The sequence below is a fragment of the Eschscholzia californica genome, unplaced genomic scaffold (assembly GCF_041429995.1).
Source record: "Eschscholzia californica isolate CP2 unplaced genomic scaffold, dmEscCali1.0.p SCAF_2, whole genome shotgun sequence".
Taxonomy (NCBI): domain Eukaryota; kingdom Viridiplantae; phylum Streptophyta; class Magnoliopsida; order Ranunculales; family Papaveraceae; genus Eschscholzia; species Eschscholzia californica.
Window position 1 is genome coordinate 27,184,403 of NW_028238309.1, and position 23,597 is coordinate 27,207,999.

The window sequence follows — 23,597 nt, forward strand, 5'->3', positions numbered from 1 at the left end:
GAATTAAATTTTATGCCCTTATCCCGAAGATGAGAGCTCCAAATTGCAGCTCCTCTGCTTGAGGCAGAGCAAGTTGATTTGATCTTCCCCCTTTAGTGTCAGCTAGGATCTTATTAAAAGGTTGAAATAAAGAACTTTTGTTGTTTAACTAGATAGATAGGTTGGGAGCTTTTTCTCTAAAATCTCTTTCTCCGCTTGATGTTGTAGAGAGATTTTTCTCTTGAGAAAACTTTACTGATCTTATTAGTGTCCCTCTACAAATATCTTGAGAGATTTAAAGAAAACTTACTACACTGTCCACGCCATGGTTTTGAAAAAATGAGACTAGTCCAGATTCTCTATGACGGACTAGATTACCCAACTACATCCATGGTAGTATCATTCTGTAGTGGCGGGTTTATGAGTAAAACCGCTGATGAGTGTATGGCATTTCTAAAAGAGTTGGCTGAGAAATCCCAGCAATGGGAAACTTCTAGAGGACCTCCTACTAGGGCCAATCCTACTCCGAATAAAGCTGGCATCTATAGAGTTGATGAGTCAGATCTTAAAGTCGCCGCCATGACAAGAAGGATAGAAGCCCTAGATCTTGGTCAGCCTAAAGCATTCAGGGAGGATCCCACTCAGGTCATTAGTGTTGGAAATGAATCCATCTCTTATCCGTGCTCGGTCTGTGGAGACCCATCTCATACTGGGAATAAGTGTACCCTATTCTTTGTTCCTAACGAAAAAGATCATGCTAATGCTATTTATCAAAACTGTGGGCAAGATAACCGTCAGAAATATGATCCTTATTCAAACCCTTATAATCCGGGTTGGAGAAATCACCTCAATTTTTCTTGGTCAAAGGGTCAGGGTCAGATTGGTAGTTCAATGAACCCTCCTGGGTTTAATGCTCCCAGGAATCCTTATGATCAAAATCAGGGTCAATCTAGTACACAACATCCTTCTCAGACCAAGGAGTCTTTAGAGGAAACCATGACGCAGCTAGCTAAGGCCCAAATGGAGTTTGCATAACAGACCAACCAAACTATAAAACAGACCAACCAGACTATAACTAGTTTAAGAACCGAGGTAGGTCAACTTACAGAAGCCCTTAGGCAGAGAGAACATGGTATATTTCCTAGTCAACCAGAGCCAACCCCGAAGGGTAAAATGTCGATGGACCAGGCCAATGCAGTAACCACCTTTAGAAGTGGTAGGGTAATTGACAATAAGGTAGGAGTTCCCGAAGATAGTGAACCAAACTCTGAACCACCAACCTTATGATGAGACATGAAAATGTATCATCTGAATCTCTTAACTCGGGTTAGTTAGTCCAGTTCGAGCGGTTACTCTGATGATTTGTTTGATTTTCTTTCTCAGGTGTCTTTTACGGAGTTCGGTGAGAAAAATAGTTAAGACCGGGAGAAAGACATACATGAGGGGCAGTTTGGTCATTTGCTGATTTTGGAAATTTTGATACTCAGATGAAAGTAGATTCCGAGACGAATCCAGTTGGGAAAACGGAAGTCGAATCGGAGCACGGATGACAAAACTATAGTTAGTCAAAGTTTGGTTCAAAATCGGTTAACCAAGTCAACTGTAAGAAACATGGCACGCAGGAGGGAAGTAAATCAGATGGTCCGGATCAGTTGTGGGATACATTCCGTCAGTAAGGTGGGTCAGGGACTCTCTAAGATCACGAGATCTGGTACATCCGAGCACAAGACGTGACCGTGTCCAGGAGTTTATCTAGTCAGATCTAACGGTCACGTCTTGTGCTCGGATGTACCAGATCTCGTGATTTTAGAGAGTCCCGTGATCCACCTTACTGACGGAATGTATCCCACAGCTGATCCGGACCATCTGATTTACTTCCCTCTTGCGTGCCATGTGCCTTACAGTTGACTTGGTTAACCAATTTTGAACCAAACTTTGACTAACTATAGTTTTGTCATCCGTGCTCCGATTCGACTTACGTTTTCGCCACTGGATTCGTCTCGAACTCTACTTTCATCCGAGTATCAAAATTTCCAAAACTACCAAATGACCAAACTGCCCCTCATGTATGTCTTTCTCCCGGTCTTAACTATTTTTCTCACCGAACTCCGTAAAAGACACCTGAGGAAGAAAATCAAACAAATCATCAGAGTAACCGCTCGAACAAGACTAACTAACCCGAGTTAGGAGATTCAGATGATACATTTTCATGTCTCATCACCTTACCAACTAGTACCCCTAGTAAAGAGCCTGTGAAGGCTCCTGAGTCTGAAAACCCACCCATTGTGCCTGAGTCATATGTTCCTAGAGCCCCTTATCCTCAGCGTTTGGTAGAACCTAAGAAGAAGTCTAAGTTTGAGGAGCTAATGGAAATGTTCAAACAGGTTAGTATTAACATTCCATTATTAGATGCTATTAAACAGATCCCAGCTTACGCTAAGTTCCTTAAAGACCTATGTACTAGAAAACGTAAGATGAACGTGCATAAGAAAGTCTTCTTGACTAATCAAGTGAGCACTATTATCCAACAAACCCTTTCATCTAAGTACAAAGACCCAGGAAGTCCTACATTACCATGCACCGTAGGGGAACATGAGATCGAACGAGCATTGTTAGATCTAGGTGCTAGTGTTAACCTTCTTTCTTCCTCGGTGTACTTACAGTTAGGTTCAGGAGAAACAAAACCCACTTCTATAGTTCTCCAGTTGGCAGATCGGTCTATTAGGCGACCCCGTGGAATAGTGGAAGATGTTTTAATAAAAGTTGGTGAATTCATCTTTCCTGTAGATTTCATCATCTTGGATACCGAACCGGTTCGTGATACCCAAAGTCAAATTCCCGTCATTTTAGGATGCCCATTCTTAGCTACATCTCATGCTGTCGTATACTGTAGGAGTGGACTCTTAATATTGTCTTTTGGAAACATGACTGTACAGATGAACATCTTTAAAGCTAGACTTTTCCCAGATGATGTTGATGATTTTAGCAAGTTGAATCTGATATAGATATGTTTGTTCAGGATTCTTTACCTAAAAATTTATCTGAGCATCATTTAGAAACACTGTTGGCTCATTTTGGCTTAGACTTTGATGAGGAGGGAAGTATCAATGAGGTAAATGCTTTGCTGGATTATACCTCATTACTGGATACTGATAAGTGGAAAGCGAAAGTTGAACCCCTCATTTTGTCAGAGCCAATTGACTTGCAAACTTTAGAGACAAATCAACTATCATCTACCAATGAGTACAGTGGTCCTTCTATCCCAGAGTTGTCTTCATCCACAGAAAAAACCACCTTCCTTAGCATTAAAACTTTTGCCTGATAATTTAAAGTATTCGTTTCTAGGCCCGTCTGAAACTCTACCTGTGATTATTGCTGCTGAGTTAGAAAAAGAACAGGAAAGTAGACTGCTAGATGTCCTTAGAAACCACAAAGAGGCCTTAGGGTGGTCAATAGCTGATTTAAAGGGTATAAGTCCTTCTGTTTGCATGCACCATATCTACCTAGAGGAAGATGCTAAACCGTCAAGGGAAATGCAACGTAGACTTAACCCTCACATGAAGGAGGTTGTTAGAGCTGAAGTCCTAAAATTATTAGGTGCGGGTATTATATACCCTATTTCGGATAGTACTTGGGTCAGTCCTGTTCAAATTGTACCCAAGAAATCAGGCATTACTGTAGTCAAGAACGAGTCAAATGAGTTAATACCCACCAGGATGACCACTGGGGGGTGTGTTTGTGTAGACTACAGGAAATTGAACACGGTCACGAGGAAAGACCATTTTCCTCTACCTTTCATTGATCAGATGCTAGAGAGACTAGCTGGCCATAGCTACTACTGTTTCTTAGATGGCTATTCTGGCTATAATCAGGTTCCAATAGCGCCTGAAGACCAAGAGAAAACCACTTTTACCTGTCCATTTGAAACTTATGCTTATCGTCGGATGCCTTTTGGGTTGTGTAATGCACCTGCCACTTTTGAACGATGTATGATGAGCATATTTTCAGATATGGTAGCGAGGTTTCTCGAGGTCTTTATGGATGATTTTTCAGTCTTTGGCTCGTCATTCGATCAATGTCTGCATCACCTCGATCAATGTCTGCATCACCTCAAAGAGGAAAGTGTTTGATTAGTTATGTTTAAGTGTTTATCCCTTGAATTAGTTCTTGAGGATTTGAAGACGTCGAGTTCTCAGGAGTTCTAGTCACATCCTCATTAGTGTCTATCGACCTCTAGGAAGCTTTGTTAGATAGTAGATCAGGTGAGAAGAGTTGGTTAGCTTCCCCATTCTATATTAGTGGTTATTTCCTTCTTTGAGATCAGTCATCCACAAAATATTAGTCCGTCTTTTTCATGTGTTGAGTTTTTCTTTCATATTCATACTAACACATAGAGTGAACCATTCTTGAGTGACTTTAATTTTTTAGTGTATGGCAGTGAGGCAGTAGTTGAGGCGAAATGCATCGAGAAAGTAACCAAAGTCTTGTCTGTTCTAAATTGAAATGATACTCATATTGGGTGATCACGTGAAATTCGAGTCTTGATTACTAGTGAAGGAATTTTTAGCATTTGTATGGTTTGGTCGACTTAGATTTTATTTCTATTAACCTTCGAAAATATACCGGATAAACATTTTTAGTCCATGTCATATTTAGACCCTTTTGAATTTTGAAATTTTGAATTTTGTGGGTATATTCACTGCAAACCCTCACGAGACAAAACTCGTCCTCTTGGGTAACCTAGAGGTTTAACGGCTTGTTGCACGTGCTAAGTGTAATCATGATTCCCTACGAAAGTGGTGAAATGGGTTGAGTTGTATTTTTCTGTTTTGCTCGAGGACTAGCAAAATCTAAGTTTGGGGATGTTTGATGAGACGTGAAAATGTCCCATCTGAATCTCTTAACTAAGACTAATAAGTCCAATTCGAGCAGTTACTCTGATGAATTGTGTGTTCCTTTTGTCCAGATGTCTTTTACAGAATTGAACGCAGAAAACGGATAAAATCGGGAGAAAGACACACTAGAGGGCATTTTGGTCAGTTGGAGGTTACGATATTCTGGAAATATTAGTGCTCGAATGAAATGTAGAGTCAAAGGCAGATCTGTAGGTGAAAAAGAGAGTCAAATCGGAGTCCGGACGAGCAATTTAGGGGAAGTCAAAGTTGAGTCAAAATCAGTTGACCGAACGTGGGCATATGGTGGTCAGTGACATGTGGCGTGCAGAAGGAAGACAAATATGATGGCTCGGAACGGGAGTGGGCTCTTTTTGGTTAGACGTGTTTGTGTAACGGGACGAGACGGAGTTCATGATTTAGTATAGTCGAAGCAACAGTTGCATTCGTACTCCTTTTGGTGTAGGGCTCGATCTAACGGTTGGAGATCCCTCCTTTCTCGATCCATTAATGTGGCAGCACGTTGCACCTTCTGCTGTTGGGCCACAATCTATCTTATCAACTTTCTTGACAGCTAACGGATATTTTAACCGAGTTGCCCCAAATCTTGGGAATCTTTCTTTCTCTCTCTCAACAGTCCTCTTATATAAATTAAATCGAGAGAAAGAAGGATACAAGATAAGAATCAAAAGAGATATTTTCTCTCTAATTCAACAATATTTTCAAAAAGTTAGAGAGAGATGACCGAGCATGATGGAAGGGAGTTAGACATTCGATTTTATTTTTGATAGAGCTAGATACCAAGAGAACAGAGAAAAACAGATTGGGCCGAGATTGTATGAAGACGAAACTGAAGATTTTTCGAGTTGGTTTGGGCGAGATTTGAATTGATCTTTTTGGGTCTATAAAACAGTAGGAGAAGCACAGAAAAGAAACAAACGTTTTGGGGAGAACAAAGAACAGAGAGAGAAGGAGACCATTATCATTCTCGGATCATCATCATACTCTTTTACTTTATTTTCTTTTTCGGGTAATCTCTTTCTTTGTGAGAGAGAAAGAGAGTTTGCAGAGAGAGAGAGAGAGAGAGAGAGTTTACAAAGAGTTTACAGAGAGAAAGAGTTTGTAGAGAGAGAGAGAGATTTATATTAAGTTCATGTTATAAACTCATTGTTGATTGATTTCATTAAGATGATTTCATTATATTAGATAGAATGAAAGAGTTATAGTAGAAAGTTAGAGAGAGAAAGAGAGTTGGAGAAGACGAGAAAACTATTTTCCAACAGAGAATTCAATTCCGAGAAGACGAGAAAATCGTTTTCTCGTAAGGCGCGTTTGGCGGATAAACGGGAAAATCAGAAGGAAATCATTTCCAGCGAGAAAAAAGTTATGTTTTCTCCCCTCTTTACTTCTTACTTTATTTTCTAATTTTGATCTCAATTTCCATGAGTAACTAATTATATTTTGAAGTCCATAACGAGAATTTTATCGATTCGATTTATATGCAAGTCAATTAATGTTTAGATTAAATCTTATTATATTTTAAAGTCTTTATTGCTTTTAACTATAACACTTTCCGGATTCTAGAGCGTTCATGTTATAGAATCTGAGTAAAACAAAGTACTTAGTTGACTAAGGCAAATACGTCGTCTTTAGGATTGTCACGTGGACGGATTCGAAAACCCTAGGTCCCCATTTTCTAAATATCAACTTAATGTATTGGCCAAAAACGGCATCTGGGCTTAATGGAGACGGAATTCGTGTTGGACCTTCCTTATACGCCCGCCCTCATACAACATGAAGTGTGCGCCTCTAGCAACCCAGCGAGGCTGGCATGGAAGCCCGTCGAGAGTTCCTCACTAGCAAGCCCAACACGCTTAGTAGGCCCAGTCAGTCTGACGTGCTCGCCCCAGCCCACTCTTCTAGCGTGACAACCCTAGTCTGACGTGTCAACACACTCAGACTCTGTATGGTCACGCCACCACGTGGCTAGCAGTTAAAGAACAAGTAACCTCAATCCCTAACATTTCGCTATACGTTGAGGTCATGGTAGAAGACCGAGTCTTGCTCTACTTTGAGGGAGTAGTAGGCCTCTTCTACCGGTAACAAGCGGACTAAGGCAGCAGGCATCGTAGGGCTACGACACCCCATCCAGAGATCAACGGCTACGAAGGCACTCTAATGAGATCCTACTATTCCGGATCTAACTAACCCGCGCCCATGGGTGGTTATCCTTCTCTAAGTTCTATAAATAGAGGAACCTCATTCTCAGAAGGGATCATCTGACTCTCACTCGAAATTACTTACTTACTCTCAACTTGGCGTTCCAGAAACCCTTTTGCTCCGATCACATCAATCATTCGCCAGTAAAGCTCCGACTAGAATCCATCTACTCCGGTGACATCTTATCTTAGTTAGTCAAAGAAGGAGGTTCCGGCCAGAAGTGGCTACGATACTTCACCAAATCTTATTGGAGGCTTTCTGTTCCTTTTCTACCTTTCTAGTCTACCCTACCGTGACCAGAAACCTACTCTGCCATCACCAGAAGTCTGCTCTACCATCATCAGAAGTCTACTCTGTCGTGACCAGAAGTCTACTCTGCCTAACTAGAAGTCTACTCTACCGTCCGAGTAGACCAGAAGCTATCCGACTCATCTTTCCGTAGAACCGAGCTCCGGCCACTCTACGAGTCGCGCCACCTCCGATACTACAACGACTCCACTATCATTAGTAACTCTACTTTCGGTTTATTCATTTACTTTATCGAAATAAGTTACTGACTTGACCGTCAGAGGGTCCTTGGCCGACACCATCTCCGGTGCCCCCTTGGACTTCACGGTTTTGTTTCTCTCGTGCAGGTCAACAGGTCTCCAGTACCCGCTTCCTACCTAGACGTTGGTCTACTAGTAGTCGTTCTTTACTCGGACGTTCGTCTACCCATCTACCCGACTACCAGACCCGACCTCCTGCCCGTCAACCTGTTTATTTGAAGGCCCGAAGCCTAGTTGTTGGTGCCCACCTAATGATCTCTCTAACCGTGTGACTTTCTATCCGTCCACACTTAATTGTTATTTAAAGTTTATGTGTTATTTTTATTTGAACCATATTACCATCAATTCACTTTTAAAATCATAATAGTTTTAAGGTTAGAATTTGAGTTTGACTTAGTCTCTGAGGAACGAACCGGTCTTACCAAAATTTACAACTTAACACCCGTGCACTTGCGGGTGTAGACCTATTTAGGAAACTTTTTTGGCCCATCATAAATTCCGGCCAATATTCGGAAGATAAAGAGTTTCAAGTGTAGCTCTTCTACTTGAGACACCGAATGTAAAACTTGAATTCCCTCCTTTTAGTCAGCTAGGACCTTCTTGAAGGTAGAGATGAAGAACTCCTTCTTCTCGACTTTGATAAATAGAATGGGAATTTTTCTCTAAAATCCTGCTTCTCAAGCTGGCTCTGCAACACCTTTCATAATGACTCTACCTTCATTCCAGAGCTCTGCTCTGCCCCTACACTCCACTCTTCCCCTACATTCTACTACTGATCCTCTTTTTTCCTCTTCAATGTTTACCATTCCCTCCTCCCACACTGTGGCAGGGGGGACAACCCTTAATTCACAAGCTGACATTCTAAACTTGTCTTTTACAATTACTCCTCTGGAGCAGATCATGGCTAGGAAACTCGCAGAGATGGAGGCAATGATCACTAGGATCCCTGGAGTTCCAGCCCTACTAAGGAAGAGTCAGCCCCAGAGCTATGCAGACTCACCTTTCGTCGATACTATTGCCTTGGTAGAAATGCCTAAGAAATTTTCATTCCCCAACATGAAAATGTACGATGGAACATCCGATCCAGACGATCACATCGCTTCATATAAGCAGAGGATGTTCACCGCTGCAATACCCAGAGATCTCAGGGAGGCGTGCATGTGCAAGAGTTTCAGTTCAAGTCTCGTAGGTCCAGCTTTGCAGTGGTACACGAACCTGCCCAACAACTCGATCGCTTCCTTTGCCCAACTCACAGACACATTTGTAGAGCAGTTCGCCAGCAGGAAAAAGCTAGAAAAACTATCTGGAGACCTCTACCGAGTCCACCAGAGAAGAGGCGAGCCACTCAGGGACTTTGTGGGGAGGTTCAATCGAGAGAAAGTGTCGATTCCCTATTGCAACCAGGAGACGGCAGTTGACGCATTCCGAAAAGGTTTGCTACCAGAAGGGGAGCTGTACAAGGAGCTTGCTAAATTCAACTGCACTACTAGGGAAGATGCCTTGGCCCGCGGTTGGGTAGAAATTTGGTGGGAGGAAGACGAAGCCCACCGAAGCAAATATTATTCTTATGATGACAGGAACAGGGACCGTCGCCCCAGACGACCAGATCGGAGAACAGATAGCAGACCAAGGGAGCCCTACCCAACTTCCAGACGTGGCCCCCCTAGAGAGAACAGAAGGCCACTTGACCTTCCATCAGGTCGCCCTACGGAGAAGCCTCAAGGACCCATTCGCACCAGAATTCCGGATGACAACCTAAGCATTGAACCAGTGGAACTAGTAGCAGTTATGAAGGGCATGGGAAGTACAGTAAGATGGCCAGGAAAGACAAAGAATCCTAGCGAGAAGAGGGACACTACCAAGTGGTGCGAGTTCCATGGAAATCACGACCACAACACTGCAGATTGCATAGCCTTTAGGCTAGAAGTTGTAGAGTTGCTGAAAAGAGGTCACCTTACTGACTTGTTGACAGACAAAGGGAAGAATACCTTGGCACGTCAAGACATCCAAATCAAGGAACCAGCGCAGCCGATTCCTACGAAGACATGTCTAGTAATCTCAGGAGGTTCTGAAGTGAGTAGAGTCAACCACTCTGCTGCCAAGAGGAGTGTTAGAATTGTAGCCAACCCTCTAGCCCACTTTATAGAAGCCACTCCTCATGCTTACACCAACCAGACAATAAGCTTCGTAGACAATGAAGCAACAGGGCTCGTCAACCCTCATCATGACGTTCTTGTCATCTCTCTCAATATCGCAAATGTTTTAGTTAAGCGTATCTTAATCGATAATGGTTCGTCTATGAACGTTCTTTTCTTGAATGCTTTGCAAGGTATGGGTTTAGACGAATCTTGCATCTGCCGACGGTCCACTGTCCTGGTAGGGTTCAGTGGAGAGCAAAAGCACACATTAGGGGAAGTCACCCTTCCCGTCTTCGCAGGAGGAGTCAACCTTAGTACTGTGTTCGTTGTGCTAGGCTGCCCTTCTGCCTATAATATCATACTTGGTAGGCCATGGATTCATAGGATGAGGGCAGTTCCATCTACTTTCCATCAAGTGCTCCGATTTCCAACTCCATGGGGCGTACGAGAGGTAAGAGGGGAGCAGAGCTCCTCAAGGAATTGCTACAAAAATGCGATGAAAGCGCCAAAGTCAACCTTATACCAATTACAGAAGGAAATGCTCGGTAGCACTGATCCAGACCGCCCAAGCATAGAAGAGTTAGATGAAGTCCAGATCCACCCAGACTTCCCAGATCATAAAGTGCAGATTGGCTCTAAGCTTAGTCCTATGTTGCGGAGCAAGTTGGTCGAGTTCCTTACTGCCGATCATGATTGCTTCGCCTGGTCCCATGCTGACATGACAGGAATCGGCCCCGAGGTAATGGTACACAAATTACAGGTAGATCCTAGTCATCCTCCAGTAAGACAGAAGCGTAGAAAGTTTGCTCCAGAGCGTAATAGAGTGATAAATGAGGAAGTCCAGAAGCTGATTGAAGCAGGGTCTGTCCGAGAAGTCAACTACCCCGACTGGTTGGCTAACGTTGTCGTGGTGAAGAAGAAGAACGGAAAATGGATAGTCTGTATCGACTTCACCGACCTGAATAAGGCTTGCCCCAAGGATTCATTCCCGCTACCCTACATCGACATGCTAGTCGATGCCACTGCAGGCCACCAACTACTCAGTTTTATGGACGCATTCTTTGGATACAACCAGATACTAATGCACCCGACAGACCAGGAGAAGACTGCCTTCATCATAGAAAGAGGCATCTTCTGCTACAAGGTCATGCCATTCGGGTTGAAGAACGCTAGAGCAACTTACCAGAGATTGGTGAACAAAATGTTCGCTGGTATGCTGGGGGACACCATGGAAGTCTACATCGACGACATGCTAGTCAAGTCCCTGGTGGCCGACGAGCATCTAAAACATCTCGAACAAGCATTTGACGTGCTAGAAAGGTACAATATGAAACTTAATCCTACTAAGTGTTCCATCGGTGTCTCTTCAGGGAAGTTCTTGGGCTACATGGTGACTCACAGAGGAGTGGAAGCCAACCCAGACCAGATCCAATCAGTGATAAACATCCCTTCTCCCACATGCATCAAAGATGTGCCAAAGCTAGCTGGTCGAGTAGCAGCCCTTAGCCGTTTCATTTCACGTTCCTCTGAGAAGTGCCACCATTTCTCCTCTACTCTGCGGATGGCCAAAGAATTTGCGTGGACTCCAGCATGTGAAGAGGCACTCCAGTAGCTGAAGGGTACCTAACCTCTCCACCCTTACTGTCTAAGCCTTAAGAAGGCAAAAACTTGTATGTCTACCTAGCAGTCTCTGAAACGACAGTAAGTGCAGTACTAGTAGCAAGTCTCTAGTCGATGCAGAGACACGTTATAGCCAACTAGAAAAGCTTCCCTGGACTTAGTAATGGCTGCCAGGAAGCTAAGACCTTACTTCCAGTGCCACCCGATGGTTGTAGTTACCACATTTCCATTAAAGAATGTGCTTCACAAACCAGAACTATCTGGTAGACTAACCAAGTGGGCAGTCGAACTTAGTGAGCATGATATATCCTACCAACCTCGTACTACAATTAAGTCTCAAGTGTTGGCCGACTTTATAGCCGACTTTACGCCTGGTACTCTAATTCAAGCCGAGAAGGAGTTGTTGTGTCTTGCAGAACAGAAGAAGCTGAAATGGACGTTGTCGGTTGACGGTTCCAGTAACATGAATGGAGTTGGACTAGGCTTAGTCCTCCAATCCCCCGAGGGAGACCAAATCCAACGTGCCATCAGATGTGAATTTAAAGCTACGAATAACGAAGCAGAGTACGAATCCCTAATCGCTGGACTAGCTCTTGCCAAAGACATGGGCGTCCGAAAGATGGAAATAAAGTCAGACTCCCAACTAATAGTAAACCAGACGCAAGGAGCATACCAAGCCAGAGATGCCAGCATGATCGCTTACTTGACCAAGGTAAAGGAAATGCTAGCTGACTTCGAAGAAGCTGATATAACGCAGGTACCCAGACTAGAGAACGGGCACGCTGATGCCTTGGCTAACCTAGGCTCGTCAATCTAAGCCAAGACAGAGCAGACAATTCCACTTGTCATCCTCCAATGGCCAGCTACGTGGAAGAACTCCACATTAGAAGTAACAACTGTAAACTCCACCGATAACTGGATGACACCCATAATAAGCTACCTGATAATCGACCAACTACCAGAAGACAAGAATGAGGCTCGCAGACTAAGGGCAAAGGCAGCCAGGTTCACTATGTTGGAAGGTCAGTTACTCAAAAGGTCTTACTCTGGACCGTATCTCAAATGTGTCACTCCAGAAGAAGCCAAATACGTGTTAGCTAAGCTTCATGAAGGGGAGTGTGGAAATCACTCAGAGGGTCGTAATCTGGCCAGTCGAGTCCTCACAGCTGGATACTACTGGCCTACCATGCGAGCTGATTGCATAAGTCATGTCAGAAGTTGCGACAGTTGCCAGAGGTTCGCCAACTCTTCTCATTTACCTCCAGAGAAACTTAACTCCATACTATCACCATGGTCGTTCATGAAGTGGGGTATGGACATCGTAGGAAAGTTGCCCACCGCTCCAGGGCAGCAAGTCTATATGCTAGCCGTAACAGATTACTTCACCAAGTGGATCGAGGCTGAGGCATTCCACCAAATCAGAGATCGCGAGGTAAAAAATTTTATTTGGAAAAATGTCATTTGCAGGTCGAAGTATCCAAGGAGATCGTTACCAACAACGGTTCCCAGTTCATTAGCTTCGATTTCCAGGACTTCTGCAAGGAATGGGGGATCAAGCTTAGTTTTTCTACCCCATGCTACCCCCAATCCAACGGCCAAGTAGAATCTTCTTATAAAACCATCATAAAAACCATGAAGAAAAGGCTCAAAAAGGCTAAAGGGGCTTGAGCAGACGAGCTACCAGAAGTTCTCTGGTCATATCGCACTACTGCTAGAACGCCAACTGGTGAGACTCCTTTCTCCCTAGCCTACGGTTCAGAGGCGGTCTTACCGGCAGAAGCTGGGATACCGTCGGTACGCTGCCAATGGACAACCGAAGAGTCAAACTGGGAGCAAGTCAACCATAATCTCGACACTGTTGACGAACTCCGAGACATGACGGTAATCAGAAACGCAACATACCAACAAAAGGTAACCCGTCACTACAACAGGAACATCAGGGCTCGAGCCTTCAAAGTAGGTGACTGGGTGCTCCGCAAGGTTTTTCAGAATACCGGAGAAGCTGGGGCAGGCAAGCTAGCACCCAACTGGGAAGGTCCCTACTTAATCATCAAGGTGGTAGGTCAGGGAGCATACAAACTTCAAGCAAAAGATGGGCTCAACATTAACAACAGTTGGAATGCCACTCATTTAAAGTTGTACCATTTCTAGACCCTATTTTTTACTTTACTTATTCTTTTCACAAACGCTTATACTGACTTAGGCATCGGAGAGTCGGTGGCTAGGCCACCGACTACCCCTCTTATTCATTCTCTGATAGTCCTCTTAACAAATAAAATGGGACATGCCCCGCTAATCCCTGCTGGTCTGCTAGCATATCATGCGTATCTGGTGAGCATGTTTCAACCCCCAAACCAATGAAAAGAAGGGAAGGAACAACCTCAGTATACTAAAGTCTGCCATCCGAGCCACTTGGCAGCACACAACGTGCCAAAATCTAACCCCTCGAAGGGAAATAGGAAGTATCACGAACTCTTAACTCCTTTATCCATTTTAATTTTTTCTCCCCTGATCATTACTAACTAGGGCGTCGGAGGGTCGATGGCAAAGCCATCGACCATCTCTCCTTTTTTGTGAACAGGCTGGCTATCAGAGGGTAGACTCGGACAAGCTGGAACAAGACACCATCTTCTGTCCTACGACGTCAACCAAAATAACAACCTAAGGCAGGAACAAGCCTACCTCAGTACTTAGTCTGAAAAGGAGTAACACATGATCTCACCTCTTTCATGAATTTTCTTTGTTGTCTAAAAGACTTACTGACTTGGGCGTCGGAGGGTCGATGGCTATGCCATCGACCACCTATCTTTTTGGCATGCAGGACCAACTATCTAATGCCAGACACAGACAAGCAGAAGAGAAGACGCCCTTCTCCCATTCTACGATGTCAACCAAAATAACACCCTAATTGCAGATAAGTCCTAGTTCGACTCTTAACATGAGGGAGAGTAACACATACCATTACCTCCTTCGTCTGTTCTTCATTGTCATCTCTGAACTTTCACTAAACTCGGGCATCGGAAGGTCGATGGCAATGTCATCGACCACCTACATCTCAGTGTGCAGGATTAACCACCTAATGGCGGACTTGGACAAGCTGGAGAAAGACACGTTTCTCACATCCTACGACGCCAACAAAAACAACAACCTAAGTCCAGAGTGAACTCACTCTACACTTAGGCTGAGGGGACAAGGGATAACTAGCATTGGAAAATCATCACCTCTGCCCAGACGACGCCTCCGCAGAGACAGCTGATGGGCCTAAAAGGTTACCCTAAATAGGTCTCCACCCACAAGTATACGAGCGTCAAGTAATAACCCGGTAAGACCGGGATCGATCCACGAAGATAGGAAGGTAATAAGAATATCGAGAAAGTCTAGCCCACCGGTCTAGGTGTCAACCACTAACTCAGACTAAAATGAAAAGATGATAATTGGAGTTTTTATTGGTTTATAAAAAATAAACAAATAAAACGATCTAATCTAAAAGTGAGAGGTGAGAGTGATTCGGGAAAAATGGTCGAGCAAGAATCGAATGAGGAGGATACTTCGATCCACAAAGTCGATAGTGACTAGTACTAATGATCTATAAGCATAAAAAGTTAGTTAACTTCACCCATTTACTTGGATGGGTCAACGAACTCTTGGTTTAACTCAGATTCTAGTCCATGAACGGTCTAAAAATCCGGAAGATTTTATCATTAAAAGCAATAAAACTCTTGTCACATCAAAACATGTATCACGAGTATCCGACTACAAAAGCTAGCTAGACATGGTGGAGCACATAATAAACGAGAAGAAAATAAAGAAAGACATAAGTTAAGGTGAAAATCTCCCTATTTCGATAAGGCGCGAGACTAAGATCGACGGGAAATATATGTGTTTAAGTGCTGTCGATCTCCCTGTAACAGAATGCAGGAGTCCTCTTAACAGTATACAATAAGTGTCCTCTCAGCAGAACTTGACCTCCCCTTAACAGAGTGTCATCTTCTTCCTCTCAAACCAAACCACCATGAAAGCTTGCTTCAAGCTTTCTCTCACTAGAAATTGGCAACCAATTCACAATCAAACACTAAGAAAATCAAGGCAATAATATGTCAATGAAAAGCCCTAAGGTTTCCAACCCAATTGATGGTTGGAATTACACTAAATCGCTCCGGCTAGGTCTGAAAAATCCGGCCAAGAGAGATGAGTTCCGGCCAAGAAAACTCCTGTCCCGAGCCACAAATCCCTATGCCTTGAAGAAAACACCCGAGCTAGAAACTTGCTTCTGTCCGACTCTAGGTGGAGCTTCGACCCGAGTAGCCGCCTTGCTGTCCCGAACCCTTGCTATAGATCCCGAGTTGGTGAAGAAGACGAGCTGGTTCGTTTCCAGCAACTCGATCCTTCCCGGTTTGTTATGCCTTCAAATCCCGAGCTGCTGATGAAGAAACCCGAGCTTCCTCACGTTCCTGTTTTCGTGGTAGCTTCTCTCTCTCCCGTGTTCTCTTTCCGGCGTTTTGGTGTGCCGGCCAAGAGATGGCCGGAACTAGTCCCCTTCTTCTCCCCCTTCCAAAACTCCTCAAACCCTAGTTTTCTCATATAGAAGATAACCAACCAGACTTCCTTTTTTTTTTTTACTCAAACCCTCCACCCAAACCTAGTCAACCTTGACTTGTTTATAAGACAATTTTGACTTGGGCTCTCAAAGGGTGCTCATAGAATCTCCATTTCTTCCTTATTCTTTGGGCTTTGGGATTTTAGACCTTTTTCTCATTTATAAGCCAAAATGGATGCCTTCAAATTTGTCTCTACATCCTATAATTTCCAGAATAGACAAAAATACCCTTCGACTTCTTTCTTCCATTATTTCTCCATTCGAACTCCGATTCGACTTCCGTCTTCACCGTCAGACGTACCACTCTCTTTACCCCTAAACAACGGGGCACAAGACATGATATTGTAATTTTGGCACCCCTAGGCTACCCTGGCACGCCTTTCCTCAGTTTATTCTACCAAGCACTTATTACATTTTATATGAGCATGTTATGTACTAAGTTCTCAAAGAACTAACAAATACCAAATTAGCAAATAAAGAGCAATTACTAAATTGTCATTTTCAACACTACCAAAGCAGTTCAAGTGCTGCGGGATTCACTCCGCCAAAAGTCTAACACGCCTCAAAGGAAACCAAAACACACATATGTCTTATAAACCGGAAGTAGTACAAGTACTAAGGAGCCAAATGCAAAGAGAGTTCCCGCCAAGCCTGGCAGGCCAACAAAATTAGGCAACTCATACTCCTTTAGCTAGCCTGTGCAGACTCAAGAGGCATCGCTAGGTTCCTCTTCGTCGGGTATCCCCTCCTCCCTCTTAAACTTCTTCCAACGAGCAAGCTCTCCAGCCATATCCCATGTGTGGTGCCTCCCTTGAGCTACCTCGTTGATGACCTGGCCCCGTGCTAACATTGCCGATCGCTCCGCGTACGATTCGGCTTCAGCGGGACATTTACCATGTTCCAAATCCAACTCCGCCATCTTCCCGGCCATTGCATCGTAGCAAGACTGCAGAGCCGCGTGTTTCTCCGCCCACTTTGCAAGTTGCCTATCTTTCTCGGTTATCAAGCCCTTGGTGAGGTTGGCACACACAACCGCCTGTCATTCGGAAAATTCATTAGTGGAAAGAAAAATTGCATCGTACCATGTAAAACGGAAGTACAAACGCCAACCTGGTATGCGCGAGCCTCGATCCAATCCAACGCCCGGACAGACCCATCTCGAAAACACGAGTGTCGTCCCCGCTCCCTGCTATACGGGAAAGCACTTGGGGCACATATGAGTCGTCCCCGAATATTGACGACGACGAAGGCATCTCAAAGTGCACAATATTTGTGCTACCCGTCGAAGGCGCCGCAGACCCAGGCGCCGACACAGTAGGAGTAACAAGAGCGTTAGGAAGAACGGTAGCAGCAGGTGAACTTTGACGTGAAGAAGATCCAACCCCAGGTACCGACCCCGCTCTGCGCTGAGGGAGTGGATGTATGACTACAGCCCTCTTCTGCCTCTTCGCCGACATCTCCGGTTCTGTAATGCATACACTTCCAATCAACAAAGCACAGTAGGAACTGTCAGACAAACCCGACGCATAAGGGGAAAATGTCGAAGGGCTTACCAATAGGTTTGCTAGGGATAAGAAAACTCTCCTAAGTCCTCTCCTCCTTAGGAACTAGCAAACAACTAGCAAGCGGAAAATTGGCAAAGAGCTCAGAGAGGTTGCGGCGGTTACCACGAGCACAATCTGCAAAAACAAACAAGGGAAGGTAATGAACATATAACAACAAAACTGTACAACTGCGACGAGACCAAGCCGAAACGAAACTTACTAGCGCTCCTCCAACCCGAAGGCAACCACGAAATATCACGATGGCCAAACAAACTAGGGCCCCTAGCAAAGAAATAACGACGTTGCCACTTCTTCTCGGAGACGGGCAGACCCAAAACCACAGTTGTCTTATCCCTACGAAGGAGGTATTGGTAGCGCCCCTTGTCTAACTTCAGAGAGTAGTGAGCAGCTACGTCATCTCAGTGAAATACTCTGTTAACTCGGCCATCATCCCCCAACCTTTGAACACAAAGTAGGAGTCTCCAAGCATTGGGGGTCAATTGCGACGGTACTATCCCAAACTCCTTAAGGACATCGTAGACTGTGAACGGGATAGGGAGCTCTAGGCCGCTCTCGAAGTTATGCTTGTAAAAAGCTACCCAACCCTCTACGTCGTCGTCTACGAACTCTAACGGACCAGGCGCCCGAAGCTCTACGTCGTCTGGTATGTCATGTTTTTCCCTAAACACTCCATTCATATAATGATCGCTTAAAGTGGACAAAGGGTTTTTAGGTAACTTTGGCCGCGCTCCGGGAACACTCGAACTACCGTCGCTTCGCTCCGAAGGGACGCTGTCAACAAAGACCACCAGGTACATCTGGTCAAGGGCGGATCTATATTAAGACCATCCCTGGCTGCAGCCAGGGATGGATTTCTAGTATTATAAAAAGTGGCTAAGACTTTCAGCATGAATTAGGCTGCAGCCAGGGATGGATTATATTATAATAAAAGTGGTTAATACTCTCAGCATGAATGAGGCACCTTAGTTGGTCATACACTCATAGTGAAGGACGCCCGTGCTCTAGGGTATCAGTGTAGATCTCGCACACATCTGTGTAAATCTCAATGTATTTATTATGGTCACTAACAAGAAAATCTATAAATATATTATAAAATTTAATCTGCTAAATTTGAAATGTGTATAACTTTTTCTTTTTTTGTTGTTGAAAAAAATGTTTGTACCTTGAGTTGGAATAACCAGACCATCAATGGGCCATTTGACCTTGCCAATATATTTTTAGCTAGCCAGGCCGAGGTTTCATTCCTGGCTCTGCCCTTGCATCTGGTCACTCATCCTATAATTAACATTCCTGGGTTAGAAGGGACCTGAACCTAGCCTGCCATACACGACCAACCTTAGTCTGGTACGACGCCAAATCCTACCATGCTCGGCCACTCTAGGCTTGCACATCAAGCGCAACCACACGTGGTTGTTGGCCCACTAAGGCATGCTAGAATTTCTACGATGCAAATGCCAAGGTTCACTACAACTAAGGCATGCTAGAATTTCTACGATGCAAATGCTAAAGTTAGGTACGACTGAAGCATGCTAGAATTTCTACGATGCAAATACTAAGGTTAGCTACAACTGAAGCATGCTAGAATTTCTACGATGCAAACGCTAAGGCTAGCTACAACTGAAGCATGCTAGAATTTCTACGATGCAAATGCCAAGGTTCACTACAACTAAGGCATGCTAGAATTTCTACGATGCAAATGCTAAAGTTAGCTACGACTGAAGCATGCTAGAATTTCTACGATGCAAATGCCAAGGTTCACTACAACTAAGGCATGCTAGAATTTCTACGATGCAAATGCTAAAGCTAGCTACAACTAAGGCCTGCTAGAATTTCTACGATGCAAACCTCTAAAGTTAGCTACACCTGAAGCATGCTAAAAATTCTACGATGCAAATACCAAATTTTACTACAACTAAGGCATCCTAGAATTTCTACGAAGCAAGTGTAAAAGTTCACTACGCTAACATGGCAAAACATGCATAGTAGAAATCCTACGAAGCAATTATAAGGTTCACTACGCTAAAATGGCAAGTAAGGCAAACATGATTTGGTGGAACCCTACTACTACAACAAAATCAAAACACAGAAACATATAAATTCACTTCGATTCTTGCAATAAAAGATTGAAATTTGAGAAAACTACGAAGAACGCGAAGAACAGATGAGAAAATTCAAAACTTACCTTTAGAAAGCTCTAGATTTCTCTCTCCAACTCTTTCCTCCAAAAGTTTGCTCCAAAACCCACTCCCAAGTAATGAGGGTCCAAGACCCCTTACCCCCTTATATAGGGGTAGTGAAGCTGAAAGAACGGACCACATCGTCTGACCCATCACATCGCCACGTGGCGAATCCCCATCCGTACAAAACGGTTTATGATTGATTATTGCAGAGGAAATCAAGGCGGACTTAATTCGCAACACTACTTGAGTTCGTTCGTCCAACGATCCGGGAGAAGAAACTAAGAGTCGATCTCTCGCCAAGGTAACCTCTGAAATTACTATATACGCGGACATACGAACGCATACATATACATATATATATATACGCGTATTTTTTGTACAAAAACGTATCCGTACATATATATATATATATATATACGTATGTATATACATAAAAAATAAAAATAAAATAAAAATACACTCCCAGCAGGTCTGGGCAGGGCAGAACGCCCCTCCCCTGCTGCGGCATGGCAGAGCAGAGAGTTCTGCTCTGCCGCGCCAAGGCAGGGCAGAGCGTTCCTACCTTGTCGCGCCAAGGCAGGGCGGAATTCCCTGCCCTGCCGCGTCCCAGGCTGGGCAGAACGTTTCTGCCCTGTCGCGTCCCAGGCAGCGCAGAACATTTCTGCCCTGCCGCTTCCCAGGCAGGGCAGAACGTTCTGCCCTGCCGCGCCCCAGGCAGGGCAGAGCGTTCCTGCCCTGCCGCTACCTAGGCAGGGCAGACCGTTCTGCCCTGCCGTGCCTGTGCAGGGAAGGACGTCGTGCCCTGCGTGGACATTCTCGCCTACGCGTGTCCTCCTCGCCTCAGTCGACGGGAACATCTCCCTTTCCGCGGCAAACCACAAGCACGCCTCGATACTCTAACGTCTGTCGCTTCCTCAGAAGTACGAGTCTCCTTGACTTGAGCGTAACTCTCGCTCAACGGGGTAAAACATCGACCAGGCGTCCCTGCTACGTACGTACAAGGCATAGAAATAAAGCACATCTCGTGGTCATTCGAAGTTCAATCTCGACATACCGCCCAAGGCAAGCTCCCGAGCCGACCTTTTCCACTTCGAATCACTATTCTCTAAGCAAGCCACATGGTAACTCAGAGAGTGGGGGAGAAACTGTATTGGCCAAAAACGACATCTGGGCTTAATGGAGACGGAATTCGTGTTGGGCCTTCCTTATACGCCCGCCTTCATACAACATGAAGTGTGCGCCTCCAACAACCCAGCGAGCCTGGCATGGAAGCCCGTCGAGAGTTCCTCACTAGCAACCCCAACACGCTTAGTAGGCCTAGTCAGTCTGGCGTGCTCGCCCTAGCCCACTCTTCTAGTGTGACAACCCTAGTCTGACGTGTCAACTCACTCAGACTCCGTATGGTCACGCCACCATGTGGCTAGCAGTTAAAGAACAAGTCACCTCAATCCCTAACATTTCGCTATACGTTGAGGTCATGGTAGAAGACCGAGTCTTGCGCTACTTTGAGGGAGTAGTAGGCCTCTTCTACTGGTAACAAGCGGACTAAGGATCAGGCATCGTAGGGTTACGACGCCCCATCTAGAGATCAACGGCTACGAAGGCACTCTAATGAGATCCTACTATTCCGGATCTAACTAACTCGCGCCCATGGGTGGTTATCCTTCTCTAAGTTCTATAAATAGAGGAACCTCATTCTCAGAAGGGATCATCTGACTCTCACTCGAAATTACTTACTTACTCTCAACTTGGCGTTCCAGAAACCCTTTTGCTCCGATCACATCAATCATTCGCCAGTAAAGCTCCGACTAGAATCCATCTACTCCGGTGACATCTTATCTAAGTTAGTTAAAGAAGGAGGTTCCGGCTAGAAGTGTCTACGATACTTCACCGGATCTTATTGGAGGCTTTCTGTTCCTCTTCTACCTTTCTAGTCAACCCTACCGTGACCAGAAGCCTACTCTGCCATCACCAGAAGTCTGCTCCACCATCATCAGAAGTCTACTCTGCCGTGATCAGAAGTCTACTCTACCGTCCGAGTAGACCAGAAGTTATCCGACTCATCTTTCCGTAGAACCGAGCTCCAGCCACTCTACGAGTCGCGCCTCCTCCGATACTACAACGACTCCACTATCATTAGTAACTCTACTTTCGGTTTATTCATTTACTTTATCGAACTAAGTTACTGACTTGACCGTCGGAGGGTCCTTGGCCGACACCATCTCCGGTGCCCCCTTGGACTTCACAGTTTTGTTTCTCTCGTGCGGGTCAACAGGTCTCTAGTACCCGCTTCTTATCCAGACGTTGGTCTACCAGTTGCCGTTCTTTACTCGGACGTTCGTCTACCCATCTACCTGACTACCAGACCCGACCTCCTGCCAGTTAACCTGTCTATTTGAAGGCCCGAAGCCTAGTTGCTGGTGCTCACCTAACGATCTCTCTAATCGTGTGAATTTCTACCCGTCCACACTTAATTGTTATTTAAAGTTTATGTGTTATTTTTATTTGAACTTTATTACCATCAATTCACTTTTAAAATCATAATAGTTTTAAGGTTAGAATTTGAGTTTCACTTAGTCTCTGAGGAACGAACCGGTCTTACCGGAATTTACAACTTGACACCCATGCACTTGCGGGTGTAGACCTATTTAGGAAACTTTTTTGGCCCATCATAAATTCCGGCCAATATTCGGTAGATAAAGAGTTTCAAGTATAGCTCTTCTACTTGAGACACCGAATGTATAACTTGAATTCCCTCCTTTCAGTCAGCTAGGACCTTCTTGAAGGTAGAGATGAAGAACTCCTTCTTCTCGACTTTGATAGATAGAATGGGAACTTTTCTCTAAAATCGTCTCTCTAATAGTTTTGTGAAGAGAGTGATTTCCTTTCGAGAAATTTCCACACCTTTCCTGAACTCAGAACAGGTCCTTATATAGGCATTACCTTAGCAGAGTTCTACTCAAGTAAGGAATCCTAAAAGGTCCCTCAGAAATGATAAGCACAAAAAAAGTTTAATTCTTTTGGGATTCCCTATTTAGGATAAACCCTACTTAGGGTTTCCCCTTTAGTGTGGTCGGCCACAACAACCCCTTATAGGCTTGTTTTGGCCGGCCCACTTCTCTTATATGGCAGGCCAGGGGAATCCTTATAAGGGATTCCCTTCCCGGCCCAAAAGTGTATTTTTTGCCTTTTCGGACTTCTCTTTTTGAGCTCGATTCTTTTCTATCTTCGGAGTATCATCAGACTGGATCATATCCATCTATATACTAGTTCACATTAGTCTGTTCTCGCTGTTTAAGTTACCATTCTTATGTGTAACCCGTTGTAGGATCCGGTCTGTGTTAGCCGGGGATAACCGAACTGATTCGTAAGCGGCTTCTAGCTAAGCATTACGACTCCTAATTGAACCAGATTGGTTGATCTTCCAAATAAGTTCATCATTATCCTAAAAGCCAAATTGCACGCATTGCCATCTTGGTCGAAGGACACTCCTTCGAAAGGTTATACTTTCAGACCTTTAGGATATATTTCTATCAGGAAGGTCAAACCTTCAGACTTAGAATATATCTCCTTCAATCTCCCACTTGTACTTAGAACAACTGCAATGCTCAATTCCCATGTCTTTTCATATCTCATCTGATACGTCACACTTTTTCAGAATTTTTTATCGGGAGGACAGACAGTCGAATCAAATGATTAACTATTTAATCCATTTGAGCACGGCCATGCATTTTTAGTTGTCACTCCTCAAGTGGCCTAGAGATACTTTATCCTAACTCTCGTTAGGAAGACATATTCCATTCTTATACTCCCACTCAGCTTAATGTCTATCCTGTCTTACCTGGCATGTGTCTTTAT

At 44.4% G+C, this 23,597-nt stretch overlaps 1 protein-coding gene across 1 annotated transcript; it reads left to right on the forward strand.

The window, feature by feature from the left end:
• Nucleotides 1-8,539: 8,539 nt before the first annotated feature.
• Nucleotides 8,540-11,389, forward strand: LOC147557194 (uncharacterized). The gene has a single exon (XM_086658771.1). The coding sequence runs from the start codon at nucleotides 8,540-8,542 to the stop codon at nucleotides 11,387-11,389; it is 2,850 nt and encodes a 949-aa protein (XP_086514897.1).
• Nucleotides 11,390-23,597: the final 12,208 nt, after the last annotated feature.

Bases quoted from the DNA above. Each gene is read 5' to 3' on its own strand.
- LOC147557194 (XM_086658771.1), top strand. From the start codon at position 8,540: ATGGCTAGGAAACTCGCAGAGATGGAGGCAATGATCACTAGGATCCCT.